The sequence below is a fragment of the Centruroides vittatus genome, unplaced genomic scaffold (assembly GCF_030686945.1).
Source record: "Centruroides vittatus isolate TY-2023 unplaced genomic scaffold, ASM3068694v2 contig_726, whole genome shotgun sequence".
Lineage (NCBI taxonomy): Eukaryota > Metazoa > Arthropoda > Arachnida > Scorpiones > Buthidae > Centruroides > Centruroides vittatus.
In genome coordinates, this window is record NW_027122463.1 from 216,307 (window position 1) to 235,090 (window position 18,784).

At 31.4% G+C, this 18,784-nt stretch overlaps 1 protein-coding gene across 2 annotated transcripts; it reads right to left on the reverse strand.

The window, feature by feature from the left end:
• Positions 1-6,862: 6,862 nt before the first annotated feature.
• On the reverse strand, positions 6,863-14,467 carry LOC136980815 (alpha-ketoglutarate-dependent dioxygenase alkB homolog 6). Of its 2 annotated transcripts, none has more exons than XM_067277008.1 (6): positions 14,402-14,467; positions 14,193-14,322; positions 12,689-12,735; positions 12,254-12,349; positions 8,142-8,264; positions 6,863-7,137 (listed from the first exon to the last, which is right to left on the reverse strand). In XM_067277008.1, exons 1-6 carry the CDS (start codon positions 14,453-14,455, stop codon positions 6,883-6,885), a joined length of 705 nt encoding a protein of 234 aa, XP_067133109.1. In that variant the 5' UTR covers positions 14,456-14,467; the 3' UTR covers positions 6,863-6,882. The 2 variants fall into 2 exon arrangements, with proteins under 2 accessions (XP_067133109.1, XP_067133108.1); XM_067277007.1 differs by having other exon boundaries at positions 12,254-12,358.
• Positions 14,468-18,784: the final 4,317 nt, after the last annotated feature.

Sequence of the window (18,784 nt, forward strand, 5' to 3'; positions counted from 1 at the left end):
ACTTTCTTTTTGGTCAACGCACACTTAAGACCCTCCATAACACCGGGTAATAATAAAAGGTCAACTCACTTGCTCGAGCGTATTAAATCCTATCTCTGCGGAGTTAATCCAGAAAAGGGGAGTACCAATACTCGAAGGAGAAAGTTTCCAAAGTTTCCAATCCATTCCAATCCAGAATATGCTACACGTCCATTACAGTATCCGCTGCACTCCGTTACAATCCGTTGCGATCCGTTGCCATCCGCCTCGACGGACCAAATGTTTACGACGAAAATGGACTGTATACAAGCACACACAATAATTGCACTATTAAAACAACTTTATTACTTACAACAATCCAAAACACTGCGATAATACTGGCCGGACTCCTCTCGAATCCGTTCCACAGTCAAGATGGCGTCCGCGCCCCCAGGAACAACCAAAAAAACGCGCGAAACAAAAAAGCGCCCTCTCACAACATTAAAGTTTTCCAAAAAAAATAAAAAATAATTTAAACATACGGTATCTATGTAACGAAAGACACGAATATTACCATATCACTTTTGAAATGCCATCTAATAAGTTTTTGGTGTATAGTGAGTACTAAATGGGATTAGAATGTTGATAAACAATCTTAATTTGTAAATTCCTGTTCTATTGAAACAATGAATACATTTTAACTTCGAATTTCATACTCTCGAAGACGATAGCGTCGACGGTCTGGAACCAAAATGAAGTTTAAGAAAATTTGATAAAATTTAAAGATATTGATTGATTGCGAAAGTTATTTAACATTAATATTTACTCAGACGGATGAGTTGTTAAATATTGGATTTTTCTTAATTTTTATTAATAAAATTTGTTTATTAATTTAGTTTGTAGTTTCTCATTTCAATGTTTAAAAATATATAATCCAGCTGGAAAACGATTTCCTCCAAAATGATTAAAAATTTTTCAATTTGTATCGATAAAATATTTCGTGATTATTGGTATACAAACTGAGTTTCGACGTCTTGTTGTCGAGATTAATTATTATATGTTAAAATGGCGTAATTCTGAAACACATTCGCTTCTTTCCCTGTGGGTGGAGCTTAACTCTGCCTCTGGGTATCCGTAGATGACAACGGGTGTAATCGCAGCGTTACGCGGGCCTCTGTTGCCGTCTGCTAGTCATTTTTACATTGTTGTGAGGGGCTAGCCGTGGGTAGAGAGTCTGGGTTAGTCTCTATACCACTTATTCGGCAGCGCAATCGGTAAGATTGATCCGAGGATGGCTTCCTATGACCTTGTTAGAAGAGCAGAAGTTCGTGAGAAACCCCTGCAAGTTTGTTTTTCCTGGCACAAGCCTAGATATAGCGTTAGGCATGCTCATATTCGTTTAAGAGGAATTTCGAGTGGGAAGGTCGCGAGTAAGTGGAGTGGATGTAGGTTCGGATTTGAGTCAAGAACGAGACCGTGTTAAAATAATAATAATAAAATTATTTAATAGAATAAATCAAAAACAAAATTACAGGATATTCGATTCGAGACTTAACTCGCGAGAAAGAGAGAGAGTTTACATAATTTCTATGTCATACTATCTCGTCGTCAGTTTGAAGATATAGCTTCGGAGGTTTCACCAGAAGAATAAAAGCTTCGTGATGATCTGATTGGGTTTCGGCTCAGGTTCTTGTTGAAGACGGGAGACGGCTCTCTCTGGATGTATATAGCAGTAACCTTTCGGTGAGGAAGGCTCTGGACGGGGCGCTTTCTTTCGGAGTATCGTTTCGGGTAGATCTTGACCTTTCGAATATCTCTAACGAACTCCCTCGGAGCAAAGGAAATGATTCGCTATATTCCCACACTTTCCTTCAATTAGAATGGAGAATTTTCCGCACGTCAACAGGATGTGTAGGGATGTTCAGAGGTGTTGAACATCCAGTGTTGTGCCTAAGATTTTGAGATAAGGGGTATAAGAAAGCAAATTCAGCTTTCCTTGTGTCAGAAGTGTGAGACAACGTTTCCCTTTTTTTGTAACCATTATGTGGAAAGGTTTTATTTATTAAATTAATTATTTTATTACAAAATTTTAGGAAAATTTTATTAAAAGGTAGCAGTAGAATCTCACATTGTTAAAAGTAACGTCTTCAATAATTTTATTCATTAATTATACATTAATATAATTGTGAAGAATTTTATTTATAAATTGCAAAAATTTCTGCGAAAATATCAATATAGCGATTGACGAAACAATAAACAATCGACAATATAAATAATAAGAATGTAATATAACAATCGGGCGTCTTATTTAATTGTTTGACTTCATTTAATGCGGAGAGACGAAATACGCGTCTGTCCGGACTAAATGGGGGCAAAACCCAAATCCTCCTAGCCTTACCTCCTCGTGGTGCCACCGGGTTACTTCCTGTCTGCCACACTGTCGCGTTATCTAACCAGGACGTTTTCTTTTTCTCTCTGTATTCTATCTTTTTCTTTAACTTTCTTTCTTCTTTCTGTAACTTTCTCTCTTCTTCCTGGTTGGTGAGTGGCAGTGGACCAGATGGGCGGTATGCTGACAAGGCGGGGAGTATTTTTTCCTCCCCGTCGTGTCTCCACCTTGTCGTGGTGGGGAGGCTTGGTGATCTGTGCTGCAGTGTCTCGATGGGATTTCTCGTCAGAGTGTTGCGGCCGGATCCAACTAAGAGAGAGACATGCCTGAACTTGGGAGGCACGGTGTAGAGGTAGTGTTCCGCCTCAACTTTAAGTACGCATTGTCAGAAAAGTCATATGGCTGCTGACGACCACTCTTTTTATTACCGGAATTTTATTACTTCAGTGCTTACTATAACGATGTTTTATCTGTATATTAACCGTAATAATTTATTTATTTCAAATACAATAAAAAATGTCGTTTGACAATAGACTTCACTTCGATTTCAATAAAAAAAAAACCCCTTTAAAAACAATTTAAAAGTCAAAATATATTCATACTAGCAGATGAGCACAGTGTTTTTCGGGCAAAAAGTAACGATAGCGAAGATTAACATTATTAGATTATAATCGATCTTACACCGATCTTACACCCTTTACACCGGGGCACGAATTAGGTTCCCCTTCTTTGAAGACTTATTAGAAAATTTTTAGATGGGTCTAAAAATATGTCCGATTTCCCGCAAAAATGCATAAACCGCATCTAAAATAGTACAGTAGAAGCCGAGTTCTTCAGGTAAGTCTTAATTCTTTTCTTTTTCCCCGCTGAGAGGAAAACACGAAAAACAATTAAAATATAACAACGTTACAAATAAAATAAACAAATAGATTACAAACAAAAAAAAATTACATAGGCATATTATAGAGCAGTGTTTCCCAAACTTTCGACATCTGTGTACCCCTTCTATAATTTTCGTAACGCTGAGTACCCCTCGTCAAAAAAAAAAAAAATTGCATATACTTTAATAACAATCAAAATGCATTTATTTTTTCCTTTTTTAGTACATAAACAAAATAATAATAAACGAAAAATTAAATTTATTCATAATAAAATATAAATAAAAGTTACATTGTAAATAACATTTATTAGGATCAATGAGAAGGATGAAATTGTTTACGTTGAGACGACAGATCATCATAATTTGGTTTCCTGGTTGTTAATTTTAATCTGAGATGCGGTTCCACATCGAAAAGTCTGGTTTTTTTCGACTTAATGTCTACAAATGCTGAAAAAGCAACTTCACATAGATATGAAGTTGGAAAAGGCAAGATGTATTTCAGGACTTTTTCTGTTAAAACCGGATACCCACGTTGCATTTGTAACCAGAATGATGTTAAAGTACACTCCTTATGTTTATTTTTCAAGAATCCGTCTGAAGCTAATTCCAACAATTGGTCTTCATTCGCGTGTGACAAACCTTCTGGCATGTATTAATGTTGAACGGATATCTTATCCATTCAATATTTTTGTTTAAATCAGGAAAATAGTTTTTTAGGCCCACTTGTAAACTCTTTACATGCTGTGTTATGCATTTCAGAGTATCAGCATCAATTTTAGCAGCCGAACTAGTTATAAATTCATGACGAGAGGAAAACGAGTCCACTTCTTCATTATCAACTCTCTTTTGCCATAAATGGTAGCATTCACTTTATCTTGAACGTGAAACGATGAAATTTCTTTACCTTGCAACGATAAGTTGAGGCAATTTAAAACAGAGAATATATCTGCTAAGTGTGTCAGTTTACAAAGCCATTTCCAGTCATGTGACAATTTCTCAGCTCAAATCTATCATTAAGAAAAACTTGAAGTTCATGTCTAAGTTCAAATAATCGGTTTAGAATTTTCCCCCGAGATAGCCAACGAACATCCGTATGAAAAAGAAGCTGAGTATGACTACTTCTCATTTCTTCACACCTTTGCAAGAGTCGTGCATTCAAAGGACGGCCATTAATGTAGTTAATGACTTTCACTTTCATCCAGAACTTTCTGTAGATCAAAAGCCTTTCTCTGTATGAAACAATGTGTAGATATGACATTTAGGGCAACATTCTGAATTCTTGCAACGAGCCCTTTATTAATTCCGACCATACTTTTTGCTCCATCTGTGCAGAGAGAAAGTATGGCGATCGGTCAAAGAATGACCCTTCAAGATTTTTACATTTTTGGACTCTGTGGACCTTGAAACGTCGTGAAATGAAAAGAAATTACGGGGATTCTGTATGTATGTGTGCCATCATATTGTTCACTCTCTTTCAAGCTTAATAACTCCTGTACTTTTTGTCGAAAATTTCCGCAGGAAAGTTTATTTGTTATGAGGATTGATGCTTTTCAATTTTAGTGTTTCAGGGTCGAGAGGATGATGAAATAATGGGGATCGTGTGTATCTCCAGTAGGGTTGGTCTTAATGACGATTTTACTCATTAGTATCCACAAATTATTATTATTATTATTATTAAACTCATTCCTACCTTCAAAATTAAGGTTTTTGCCATTTTATAACAGTTAAAAATTTTTAAAATAAAATGTGATAAAAGATGGCTCCATCAAAATTTTAAATGTTTCAGGGAAAGTTGATCAACTCGTTTTTGGTTTATTTTTAATTTTTATTTTATTATGTTTTAGATTTAATTAACTGACTGTTACCTAGTATTAATAAACTTTTGTTATTTAAGTTAAGCATCTTTAAACACGTAATCGCGAATATCAATTAAGGTGGTATTTAATTAATTTGATATAAATTCAATTGCGACGCCTACGGATAAAGGGAAGTCGTGTCTTAATCGCAGGAGCATTGAAATAGAATTTGAATAACAACGTCGTGTCGTGACGTCTAATGACACGAGGCGATTTCGGCGCCACTAACTTCTGAATCGGTATTCCTGTCGCTGATTGGTCGGACCGTTGACTTTCTTGAACATACAAAGTATAGAGATTTGACCGTCGGTGGCCAGATCTTGTCGAGTATCTTGTTCGGCAACTGGAACAAATATGTTGTTCAAAATTTGTTTGTAATCCGAATTGTTCAAAAAGCGAGGTGTTCTAACCTCGAGGTTTGACTGTACTTGGTACTTGGACCAAATTAGTACACATTGCGTACTAATTTGGAGTGTCTTAGGAGTGTTCCAAAGTTCTGGAGAATTATAATAATCATCAATATACAACTTATGGTGTTTTCCAGAATAACCTCAAGGAGAGTGAGCACAATACTTCCAGATTGTCCAAAATCTTCATATTTTTCTGAAAATTTTGTAGTTTTTCTTGTTTAGACTATTATATCTAAAACATAATTTTTTATTCAGCTAATATATAATTTTATTCCATATCAGGAACGTTTTAATGGGATATACTGTCGAAATGTAAGTCATCCCTTCCAAAGGAAAAGATTCATCAATGCATAAATTTTCATATAGATAGAAATTTGTATTCTAGGAGGCTTTTAGGCTTTGGAACACGTTTCAGAGTTCGGAAAGTCAGTCTGTTGGATTTTGTGTTGAAGTGTTGACAAAATGAAGCATTCTAAGGAGAAGCTAAAATCTATTTATAGATATAGTTTCTGGAAAAAACAGTGTGAAAATTTTGGGGTCACTGCTCCAATTGTCATAAATAGAATTTTTTCTAATACTCCCCATTAGCATGCACAGTCCAAAAAATATCATTATTTCTATAGTTGTTTGTTTCTTAGAACCACATATAAATTATTAGGAGATAATAAATTTTTTGCACTGACCTGCTCAAAATGATTTGTTTCTTCTATTATTATAGAGATGTTATCTTGAGTGAATAGTAGTTTGAATATATTCAGTTCAGAAGTTGGTCCTGACATTAGTCTTGATCCAGATATATCACCCTGGAAGGAAGAGGACAGAAGAGAAAATTCTGAATCTTCAATCCACTTGTAACGATAAACAAGTCCAGATTATCCAGTGCTTGTACTTTGTCTACTTACTTATGAATCTGATGAATCATCATCAGATGATGATGAAAGCAGAAGCATATCTCCTTCATCTGAATCCGAATAAAAAAAATATTCATGTAGGTCTTCTGAACTATGTAGTTGATGCGACACATACATTTTCAATTTACTCCTGAAAATCTACTTGAACAAATCAAAACAAACCTAGAAATAATTAGATTGTGAAAAATATGACAGACGACTTATATTTATAATGAGTGCTCCATTAATGTAACCGTTTTAACCAATGAAATAGACACCAATGCATACATATACATATCCATGGAATTTTTTGCTTTTTTTTTTACTTTTTTGGGTTCAGGGGTTTCAAAACGTGACTTGAGACTCCTGATTTGAGACTCGGAGGGTCAAATTTGACCCAATTTCAATACTTTCAAATATTTTCAATACAAAATAAAAGTAATATATATATATAACAATAATTCCATAACAATATTAAACACATTTCGAGTTTTTTTATTTAGTACAGCTTTGAAAACAATTTTGTTTTAATAAATTTAGGAACATAACGATAGGTTAATGAAATCCTTCGATTACGTTTTAAATTCGAAGGATAGTTACTTAAATGATCTCTTATGTTCACAATGTTGTTATTTATTTCGTCTTCAACCTTTTCATCGATGCCGTGAAGATACTTATGATACATATCATCTTTAACTACTAAAAGGCTTCGTGGTTCTAGCAAAACTGATGCTAGAAGTCTATTGGAATTAGTCTACAAAATATACAAAAATTTTTTTAATATTTATAATAAAACAATTATACTTTTAATAATTTAGAATTCAAATGTCTAGAAGCAATTATTTCATTGAACTAACATTCAAAAACATTTTTCATAATAGCTGAAGGAAACAAAATGAGTGAAAAATATAAATTATAAAATTTGATAAAATCAAAGATTATATAGAAAGAATCAATACTTAAACCAGGTATGTCAATGATGGGCCATGACTGGCCCCCGAAACAATTACTTGAGGCCCATGACATGAATTCAATAATGCTATTTGTTTATATTTTATTATCTTGATACCATAGAAAATGTGATATTTTGTACTTAAATAAATAATACTTAATAAATAAAACTGTTGAACTCAATAATTATTATTATTGATTTTATTTTTATTTTTATTTATTCCTATTACTTAGAGACATTTATTTGATTTAATTTTATGTTTAATTTATTGTTTACATTATGTTTTCTCTATTTCATCTTTTGAATTTTAATTTAAAGTCAGTCTTTACAAGATCATTTATTACATAATTTGCACTATTTTGCATATAAAATAAGTGTTTACGAAATATTAGTAAATTAGTTTATTCTTGTACTTTGAGTTTTGCAATCCTTATTTTCAGATCAGTTTACAGACCTGCTTTAAGCCTGTAAATTGGCCAAAAATGTTTGTTCTGTTTATTAAAGGTATTGCTGAAAAAGTACAAATGGTGTTTTTTAATTTATTGACAAATCCTGGGTTATTAAAAAGGAGTTTTTTGAGTGGGTACTTTTGAAAGCTTCAAAAAGCTAAAAGCTAAAAAAGCTAAAAACATCTGGCCCGCTGTCATACTCCAGACAAAAAATTGGTGCAATTAAGTAGTTTGAGTTTGACACCCTTGATTTAAACAAATTATAAATGGTTTAAAATAAATTTTAAAATTTAATCATATTGTCAATTAGTTATTACATAATTATTCATATTTCTATGTAAAAATTTACAAAATTACCTCCTCTTTTTCATTGTTAGAAGAATCCTCTTCCTTTATTTTATGATAATAATTTAAAATGGTATGAGATCCTAGATTAATAGTGGTAATAGTTGGATAAAAGAGGGGACCGTCTTCATGTGGCTGAAATTATTAGTAAATTTAATAACAAATTATTTATATAATGTTTACATTATTAATAATGTAAATATATTTAAATTTATAGTGTATTAACAAATTTTTAATATAAATTACAATATTATTTATATACTTTATTTAATTTCAACTTACTGATGTATGATTTTCATTGCTTTAATTTCACATTTAGATATTTTGAAATATTTAAAAATGCTTCAAATAGTCTATAAAACAGCTTTATGAATTCAAGAAACAATAGTTCTGCCATGGAAATTGATGATTAGTGAGCTAAGAATTTCTTGGTTGTAATGACTAACAGCAATTCTTGTTCATATGGCAAGATATTAATCTCACACTCCCTTCTGGTGTAAAATGATCATTGTAATGAATAAGTCACTGAATAAATGTAAGTTGATAGAATAAAATACGATTTTCCCTATTTTAACATAAAGAAACATAACAACACTAACTATTTTTGACATTTTTATGTAAGAATATAGCTCTATTAGACATAAAATTATTGAAAAACTATTTCAGCATTTATAAAATAAACACTTAATAACATAATAATATGATTATTAAAACTTATAATTAGAGGTTTGGTTATAATTGTTAACTTCAAATGAATACAAATTTTTAAGTTGTCATTTCATGCTATCAGCCTTAATATGTAGCAGAGATAATGCTCAATAATTATCATTCTTTAAACATTTAACAATTAAAGCACCAATTACCAATGTAATTACAATTTTTTCACAAATATAATAGTTTAAATTGCTGACATTTCTTACTTCAGTCATATTTTAACTGTTGTTAAAGACAGTACTGCAAAACTGCAAACAACACTTCACAAATTTTTATTAATTAATAGTAATTCATAAGTAATAAATCTTCAAGTTATATAGTTTTTCATTGTTTTAACATGTTTTAATGTCAGAATCAGTAAAACTAAAAATTAGCCGTAATTGTAGTCTTATTTACATACTCAATAATAATTGAATGATAAAATTAAATGATCTGTTTAGATAAGTTTCAAAGTGATTACAATGATCAGATAATAGTGTATTTTATTCAAAAAATTGAGATTATTGTTCTAAACGTCATTAAACTATAATGATTAATTATCGTTATAAAAATAGTCAATTGTTAATCGTTTCAAATGCTTTTGTATTGATAATATACACTATCCTACCAGAAGTAATTGCACACCTATGCAAGTATCAGAAATAGTATTTTATTACAATTTTAGTACTTAGTGGAATCTGCTTTGGCTTTAATGATAATGGACAGTCTGTGAGGCATACTTTCCACTAACTTTCTGATACATCTGAAATGGTATTTTTCTCCATTCTTCCTAGCCAGTTCTCTAATAGATGATAATGGTTTGCATAAATCCTGATCCTTACTTTTCTCTCCCCATCTGATGATTATAAAACTCACTGTTGATCTGGTGACCTTTCATTTATGAATATCATCAGCAAACAAATCATTAATGTGAGAACTAACAATGATATCATATTCAGATTGCAAGTTCCTTGGATCAACTCATATTAACTGTGAATGGCAGATACCTGAGGATCCACAATTTATATTGTACAGTGTTGAACATATAGTTGGCAATTAAAATACAATTAACATTTGATTCACCTTGCAAATATGAGTGTCCAATTACTTTTAGTATGATAATGAATATTATAGACTGATTTTCATAACTAACTGACCTTGTAGAGAATTGCATTGTAATTCATCAATATTAATCAATTATATTAATTTTAACTTGATTAAAGTATTTCAATCACTTTGATAATAATTATTTCCTCAAAGCATTTTTTAAAAAGCATATAAAAGTATTAATTTTTAATATTTAAAAATATATTTTCTATATACTTAATATACAGCCCAACATATACTATTAATTGAAAATAGATATCAGTTACACAAATATTTTCATTATATAAAGTTTAAAAAATAAAATAAAAACAATTTATTTTAGCTTTTAAAATTCTATTAAAATATTTTCTAATTTTGCATAATACAAAAAAATATTTTCATTTAATTATTTAAATATATTTTAACAAAATTGTAACTGACAAAGTATTATATTCTAATCTCTTAAACTGATTGATAACTTTGCTAATGAGATAAACTGGTACACTATGAGTTATTTGGGTAACTATGCCCTTTTTGAATAGATCTTATATGCCAGGGGTGGCCAACTTTTGTGTACATAAGATCTACTTTTTATCTTAAAAATGTGTTGCGATCGACCTGTCGTCATAGGCATAGTCTAAGTCGGGCGGGGAGGTGTGAAATACATACTATGTTTATACACTGTGTTTCAGTACGAGGTGCACTCTTGCGAGCTATGGGTAGATAAAAAATAGTTTTGAACATATAGTTTGCTTATTTTCTAAATCACTTATTAAGTTTTCGAGATATAGACTCATATATAAAATAAATTTCCAGACCCAACTTTTGATATTTGCAGCTACGAGTTCATTCCGTACAGGCGGTACCTAAAAAATTCGATTTTTGGTCACTTTTTCAAGATAAATTATATTTTAAGTTACGAAAAATATAATTTTTTTATCAATTGCAATGTGTAAGTTGTGGTACTATTTGTTCGTAAATATGAAAAAGTTGTTATAAAAATGCACAGTATGGCTGATAATTTGATTACAAGATTTCACTTTTGCGATTTTTTTGGGTTAGGAAAATTTCTCATGCAAGAATGATATAAGATTTTTAGACTTATTTTTTGCTAATCTATCAATAGCTCGCAGGAGTGCACCTCGTATCAGAACACTCTGTATATCTACCTACGTAAAAAGCAACATAATTGTTTAACGGGTCAAAAAACTCGCGTCCAGAGGAATTAAAACAACACGAGTTAACAATATTTATTAATTCAAATTAGCTACAGATAAGGTAATAAAATAAATTGTAAATCTGTCTTTAACATTAATGGGAGGACTGAGTTTGCGTGTCTCTAACCAAAAATCATAATTAGGTGTATATCCTGACAAAGATAATAATAACGAGTCTTCGGTATGGGAATCAGTCGGGACAGAACATTGTTTAGTCTTCGTTAACTTTAAGTAAGAAAATACCCATTCACACAGATATGAAAATCCGAAACAAGAATAAATATATTCGCTACATTTGGGGATACTGAGATATTTTTCTCGGTTGACGTATTTCCAAAAATCCAAAAATATAGAGGTCTGTTGCCAAAAACGCTCACTTATTGAGTATATAGATAGGTAAAAAAAGCGAAAATTTAATTTAAAACATAAAGGAAAGGTACTTACATTGTAAACAGAAGAAAAATTAAAACTCAACGTTGTCACCGTGGATAAATAATATTGATTAATAATAATAATATTGTTAATACTAAAGAAAACAATTTACCGTATGACAGTACCAAATATTCGAGCTAAATGGCTGTTTTCCACAAGTCCAGTCATAACTGCATGCATATTGTTGCTTTTGCGCGTTGCGTTCAGTTACAAGTGTAACACATTAGCGAGGTCAAGGCCGAAGTTTTAAACTCGAAAATGTGTACGTCGGACGTTCAGTGCCGCTTTCCTGTAAGCCTAGAAATTTGACAATGGCGTTTGGAATGTCGAGCATGATTCCACTGACTTTCCAAATGCCATTGTCAAACTTCTAGGCTAACAGAAAAGCGGCACTGAACGTCCGACATACACGTTTTCACGTTTAAAACTTCGGCCTCAACCTCGCTATTAAGTCAAGACATCGCGAGTGATCGACCAAAATTGGCTTCGCGATCGACTTGTTGGCCACCCCTGTTATATGCAATTCAGTGATCATTTCATGATAAAACAAACAAGGCCAAATCAACCAAGAAAATGTTTTGGGATTCAAATGACCTGGATCTTTCAGAAGAGAAGAACACCTTTATAATTTTGGCCATATGGTCAGTCCTAATATTCTAAATATAAATGAAATTAACATTAGCAGAAAATAATTACCATAATGCCTTGTCCTGGTAAATATTCATTTACAAGCACATGATTTGGAACTTTATCTTCAAAGACACCAAGTTCTGCTATTTTCTTGGAATATATCTGTAACCACTAAATTTCAAAAATTATTACTACTACTTTTTGCTTGTTTAAAAGTCATAGTTCATAACATTTGTGATATGTACTTGTCCTTAATTACATATATTATGCTTTTGTCCATTTTGGACATTATCTTGAACTAGGACTTGTTATACTGAGGAAAGAGAATCACACAATTTCAAATTAAAATATCTTTAATGTAACTTATTCCTGTACGCCACTACATTTAGCATTTCAGGCTTTTCGTCCAACTGGACAAAAGCATAATATAGTTCATAACAGATAATTCAAAAATCTTAAAATTGTATATGAAATTTAAATTTAGAAAAGAATACTTCTTACATTTGGCATTGGTTCTACAACCATTCCTTTTGGATGAGGTAATCCACCTGAAAATAATAATTTTATTATTAAATTAGACAATTTTATTTTTAATGATATGCTTCAATAAGTCACTGTATTTACATATGTTGCATCAATGATGTGAAACATAAAATGATGTAAACATCCATTTATTTACATGAATGATCAAAGTAACATGACATCTTTGACCAAACATTCATGTCACTGTCCTAACACGTTAAAAATTCACGTCTTTCACCAGAGATCATGATCTTTTCAGGTAATTATGGTCAACAATGACCAGGCATTGACACAAATGGTAGTCAATCATTGGTCATTGTTGAATATCAGTGTGGCAAATTGTGTTTTTATGATTCACTTTTTTCTAAAGGATCCCACACTTGAGATTAAGAATATTTATTTAGTTATATAATGCAGGCATATGAAATATATTTATTTTCTGAACACCTCCTGGGTCCTAACATTTAAAGTAACTAATGTAAAACTAAATAAGGCATAAACTTTAGTATATGGCCTTCATAACTTTTTGACCTCTGGACAAGATGATATAGTCCTACATTATAGATAACATTTATTGTATGTTAGTAAAATAACAAAAACTGAATTAAGATTATAGTCCTTCCAACTTAGAAGTTAGTAGAAGCATAACAGGTTCCTTTTAGAATAGATTTAAAAGACATTTTTAAAGTAAAATATAAAATAATCAAAAAATATTTGCATTTTATTTCTAAAGTTTATGTTCATAAAAAACTTATAAAGATTAAATAAATATTAATGTTCCTTAACGGTTAATGTTACCCTAGGTGCCAAGATGGCGGCTCGACTCTGATTCCAGCAAGGAAACAGTGGGATGCACGTTCTAACCTAACCTAACCTATTCTAATAAATTACCATAATTATTAGCAACCAAATTATTAGGATAGGTTAGGTTAGAACGTGCGTCCCACTGTTTCCTTGCTGGAATCAGAGACGAACCGCCATCTTGGCACCTAAGGTAACATTAACCAAAATGTTAACACTTGAATTATGATTTAAAAATGCATTCATCTTCAGATGATTTGATTTCCATCAGAACAAAATATCCTCATTCAGATGGTACGAAACCTGAAACTATTTTAAAGATGCTGTTGTGCTTTTACTAATTCTAGTATTAAACATAAATCAAATAGAGTATGATCTCGTCAAAGTGCAAACTTAACAACTAACAATTTGTTTTGGTGCATTACCAAAGAGGAAATCTCTCTACTGCATCTGACAGTTGAAGGGAATATTAAATGATTTCCATCTATCAAGATATAAGATAATGAGGCACTGGAGAACCTAGAGAAATGTGAATCATGAAGATTACTTCTATTTAGCATCCAAGGTGATTTTTGTACTTGTGACAATTACTGTCATTCAATTACGATAAGGAATTTTTAATAATGGAAGTAATCTAGTTTATATACAGTTTAGTTATGATATATTTTCTTAAAGTTCATACCCCAATTCTGTAATCTTCTATTTGATAAAGTGGTCCACTTTGGTTTAGGAGCATTATCAACTTTTCTTATTAATAATTCCTCTTCACCTTCCGTTATGAAGTCTCTTATATAATAAATAGTGGGTGGAACCTATCAAGATATATCGATACTGTCAATTAAATCATATCCAAAGTTATTTTAAAAAATCCATTCGAAATTACGAACAAACCTCTGAGAGAATATATCTGTTTATTTGAAATTTGTCACAATCCATGTTTTTCATTAGAAGCGCCACATAACGGTAAAAGTAGAAATTTATTTATCTAAAAAATTAAACAGTTAAAATATATTCGTTTAATTAATTTATTAGTAAATATTGCCAGATGGTTTTAAATTTCTCAAAAAGAATTTTGTTTTAATTTTGTCTCGGTCCTGTGAACTTTAAAATACATTTTAAGCAAACCCATCATAGATTCGGCCATACACATATTTGGAGCGTTCCCGGGACGGAGAACGGAACCCAACATATCCAGAACTTATTGCCCATGAGAGATTCCTGGGTTTTTCACCCATTTGGATTCGATCCCCAGTTTTCAGGAGCGGTAGGCTGACGGCCATCCGGTGGGCCGGATATACTGTACAAACTGTTGTCAATGGCCGGATGGCCGAGCGGTTAAGGTGGCAGCCTACCGCTGTGAGGGACCAGGGATCAAATCCAAACGGGTCGAAAAATCCCCAGGAATTTTTCGGGGGTAGTTGGTTCGGATATGTCGAGCCGAGCAGCGCCGCTAGCTGTTTGGGCGCCCGTGTGCAATACCGATTTAATTAACTACGATTACCTACCGGTTTAACTGCGACTACCTACGCTGAGCTTGCCAGCAATACAAATTTGGCGCCCCCTGGACGTGCCGCCCGCGTGCAGTGCACGCCTTGCACGCCCGCTTACGGCGGGCCTGGTCGAGCCCCGTCCTCACCACCCAGCCGCCCCATTGTGGGCCTGGCCGAATTCTTAATTGGCTTGCTTAAAGAGGTCCTCTTAGTACTCACAGGGAGAAAAGAGTTTAAGAAAAAAAAATAGATGTCAAACTGAAATTTTTTTCTTTAAGTACGTTACTTTGTATAGTAGCAAAATAACTTTTAGATCGTTAAATTACGTATTACTGTATTAACGTTCATTTTGATGCAAAATTCGCCCAAATGCGCGTTAAGCTTAACTCTTAAACTAATGAAAGCATCTCATTGTAAAACAATGAAGACTTTCAGGGTTTTTACGAATCAATTTGTCTCAGCAAAGATTTATTATAGCTAATCACGACACACATCTTTCAAATTCTTATTTACCATGCTTATTGCTTGCAGTGAAAAAATATTGCTAAAGGGACAAAGTCCGAAATCGTAACAAAAACACAGAGGGGAGAGGTAAAAACTGTGCTAAAGATGTAATTATTTTCCCTATTAACGAACTAAAAATAGGATGCTTACTAATACAACAGCAATTATGCATTGAATTCGTGAAGCATCTCTGCGACTCTAATTTAAACAGAATGTACTGTACGCCGTCTAAATCTTACAATATTTACTGTAATTAGTTTTAGATCGTGAGCTACTTCATAGGTTTTTATTTATTCATTAACATGACGGAAAATGGTAGACTTAAAACAGTCTTTAGAACAACTATGGAAAAATATCTTGTGGGATACATCGATGAAATAAATGATTGCTATTTTGATAGAATGACCCCTCGGCAGTGACAGCCAGATGGCCGAACCCACCCCAGGAATTTTTCGTGTGTGGTCCATTAGGATGTCAGGCTCCATCCCCCACTCTGACCGAGCAAACCCGTAATGGGCTTACTAAAACAGTTCCGCTTAATGCCCACAGGAAGTTTTTTTTTAAAAAAAAACCGTAGTAATGAATAGAAGTGTAATATTGAAAGTGTATGGGATTATATTGTTATCGGCGAAAAATGAATGTTACAAATATTCTATCTTTTAAATCATCCGAATTTAGTTTGTTTTTCTGAATAAATGTTTAGTATTGTATCGTAATTTCCTGAAATGGTTATTTGAAAACATTTTAATTTAAGTCTACATTTCACAAATTTCTTGGTTACATAAGAATTTATATAAATTTGAAAAAGTGAGAATTATATTTACTATGGTCGATACTTATTTTCAAAATTCAAATGGCTCCTAATAAAATTCATTCATTGGATTATCTAAAAACAGTTTTTCTACTGAAATCACAAATTTAAAAATTTTTATAAAAACAAATTAAAATTTCATTCTCTTTTACGTATATATTTTGACTTGAATTAGTTGCTGGATTAGACTAATGGAATAAAGTAATGCAACATGCGGCCAATGTGCCAAGGAAGGGATACTTCTTGAGAAGACTTTCTATAGGAAACTGAGCCATATTTAAATGTTGGACACGTGAAGAAAACCACGTGTCAAAGCCGTGATGAGGTTCGAAACAGCGACTTTGGTTGTAAGAAAACTCAGAAAATACCAACACAAAATTAAAATAAAATAATATAATTATATTATTATTAAATATTATGTTAATTTCCACTTAATTATACAATTCATTATTTTTAAAATTTTATTAATTATTGAAAACAATCAATCAAATACATGATTAATAAATATCACAATATCAGATTATGGCCACTGATGTTAACAGTAAAGTGTAATTAAACTTTATCATAATGCTGTATGATCAATTTTTATTATTAAAAAATAACTTTTTAAATTTCTATTCATGTAAATTTATACTATTTAATTATTTTTTTACATTAAAAAAGTATATTTTTCCAAATAATTTATAAATTATTTGTATTTTTTTTCCAATTATAAAAACAACTGGCAAAATCACAATTTCTTTAAGTGCATATTCATAAATAAACAACAGAAAACAATAATATTATATTATATTCAGAATATAATGTAATTTATAATAAACATATAATTAAAAGATAAATTTTAATTAATTTCTTTCGACTTTATAACATTTCAAAAACAAGTAGCGAATGTAAGCTTTAACGAAACAAGCAGAATCTTGTAGACATATATTAAACTACCATTTTCAGATATTAAAAATTAAATTTAGAATAAAAAATTTCTTCATAAAGATAGTTTTTCTAATGCTTAATTGATTGTTTTAATTTCATCTTCAGAGCTGCTTTAAGAAAAACAAATACATCTGTTTTGAATTAAAACATAGTTCACTTGTATTTTTTTAAATCAAATCTTTCTTTTTGCAGCTAATTTCTGAGGATTTGTAGATAATGTCTATCCCTTCTACTGGAAGCAAGCAGGACCGATTGGCTAGAGCCTCATATTTATGGTAACCTTAAAAACATTCATTCTATTGCATTTCTTGTATAACTTAATAAAGTAAAGAATCCTTTCTTTGTTGTGAAACTTTATTTAAAAATGCAATACAATTCTTATTATTTTTATTTTTTAAATATAGTAGGGACATCGAAAAAGTAGTAATTTTAGTAGTAAAAATCTTCCTGGACCTCTGGGAAATCCTAATAAAGTCAACAAAACTTTTAGAACAACTTTCAATCAGAAGTATTTTTTCTACATACCATTTTTTTTTAACATTTGAAAACAGTAATTTAAAATTTCTTCTGTATATATACATGACATATTAATAAAATAACTTTTAAATCATCTTACATTCATAAGAAAATAAATAATATCAATATATTCAGATATGAACAATGAGAATGTTTAAAATAACAAAAAAATTTCTTAAAATAAGTATTACAATGTTTTGACTAGACTGATCTAAATATATCTAGAATATATTATTATTCTAGTTCAAAATTTTATAGTTATATTCAAGCTGGAACACTAGTACACCCTAACTGCACTGAATAGACTGCACTTCGTGCTTGTGAAAGCAAATCTGCTCTCTCTCAAAATGGCATTAATCCGAATGTGCATCCATGGCCGGCCCAATGGACGAGGCAATGAGATCTCAAGAAGCAAAGTGAGTGGTCAAAAATATTAAAAGCAGAAAAATAAATAAAATAAGCCAAATACAATAAATATACAACAACACACAAAATGATTCTTATGTATTGTGGCATCTGTTACTGTAGTTTCCAACTGATACAGTAAGTATACATTAAAGTTGTTTATAAATCATTCACACAAAAGAGTGCAATAGTAGAAGTGCTCTCTATTGGCATCCATTTTGGATACAGAAGTAACAAAAATCAGTTTTGCCTCAGGTGAAGTTACCATTGAGCTAGCACTGCGTGCACCGATTTTAAAGTTGCCAACATTAACAGCTTAGGATGCATTACTGTTCCAACTTGAATGAAACTTATATGAAAATTATGGATGGTCTTACTTTAGAGGTAAGCATTTTTAACATTTTATTTCATTAAATTTATATAAATCATTATATTAGTAAACTATTCTAACTTTGGCCATGAAAATTTTTTTACTAGAGACTAAGCAACCAACAAATGAAAAATGTAATGGTTATGTCATTTATCAATTAGAATTTAAATCAGTAATGTGTCATTGATACTGTGTTAATATGGCATAATGCATTGCAATTAACTGTCATCAAAACCAATTATAATTAT

Coding starts and splice junctions, on each gene's coding strand:
- LOC136980815 (XM_067277007.1), bottom strand. CDS start 14,455: ATGAAAAACATGGATTGTGACAAATTTCAAATAAACAGATATATTCTC. Junction 12,359..12,688: donor TTGTAGAACCAATGCCAAAT/GTAAGAAGTATT, acceptor TTTGAAATTTAG/TGGTTACAGATATATTCCAA. Junction 7,138..8,141: donor CTAACAATGAAAAAGAGGAG/GTAATTTTGTAA, acceptor TATATTTTGTAG/ACTAATTCCAATAGACTTCT.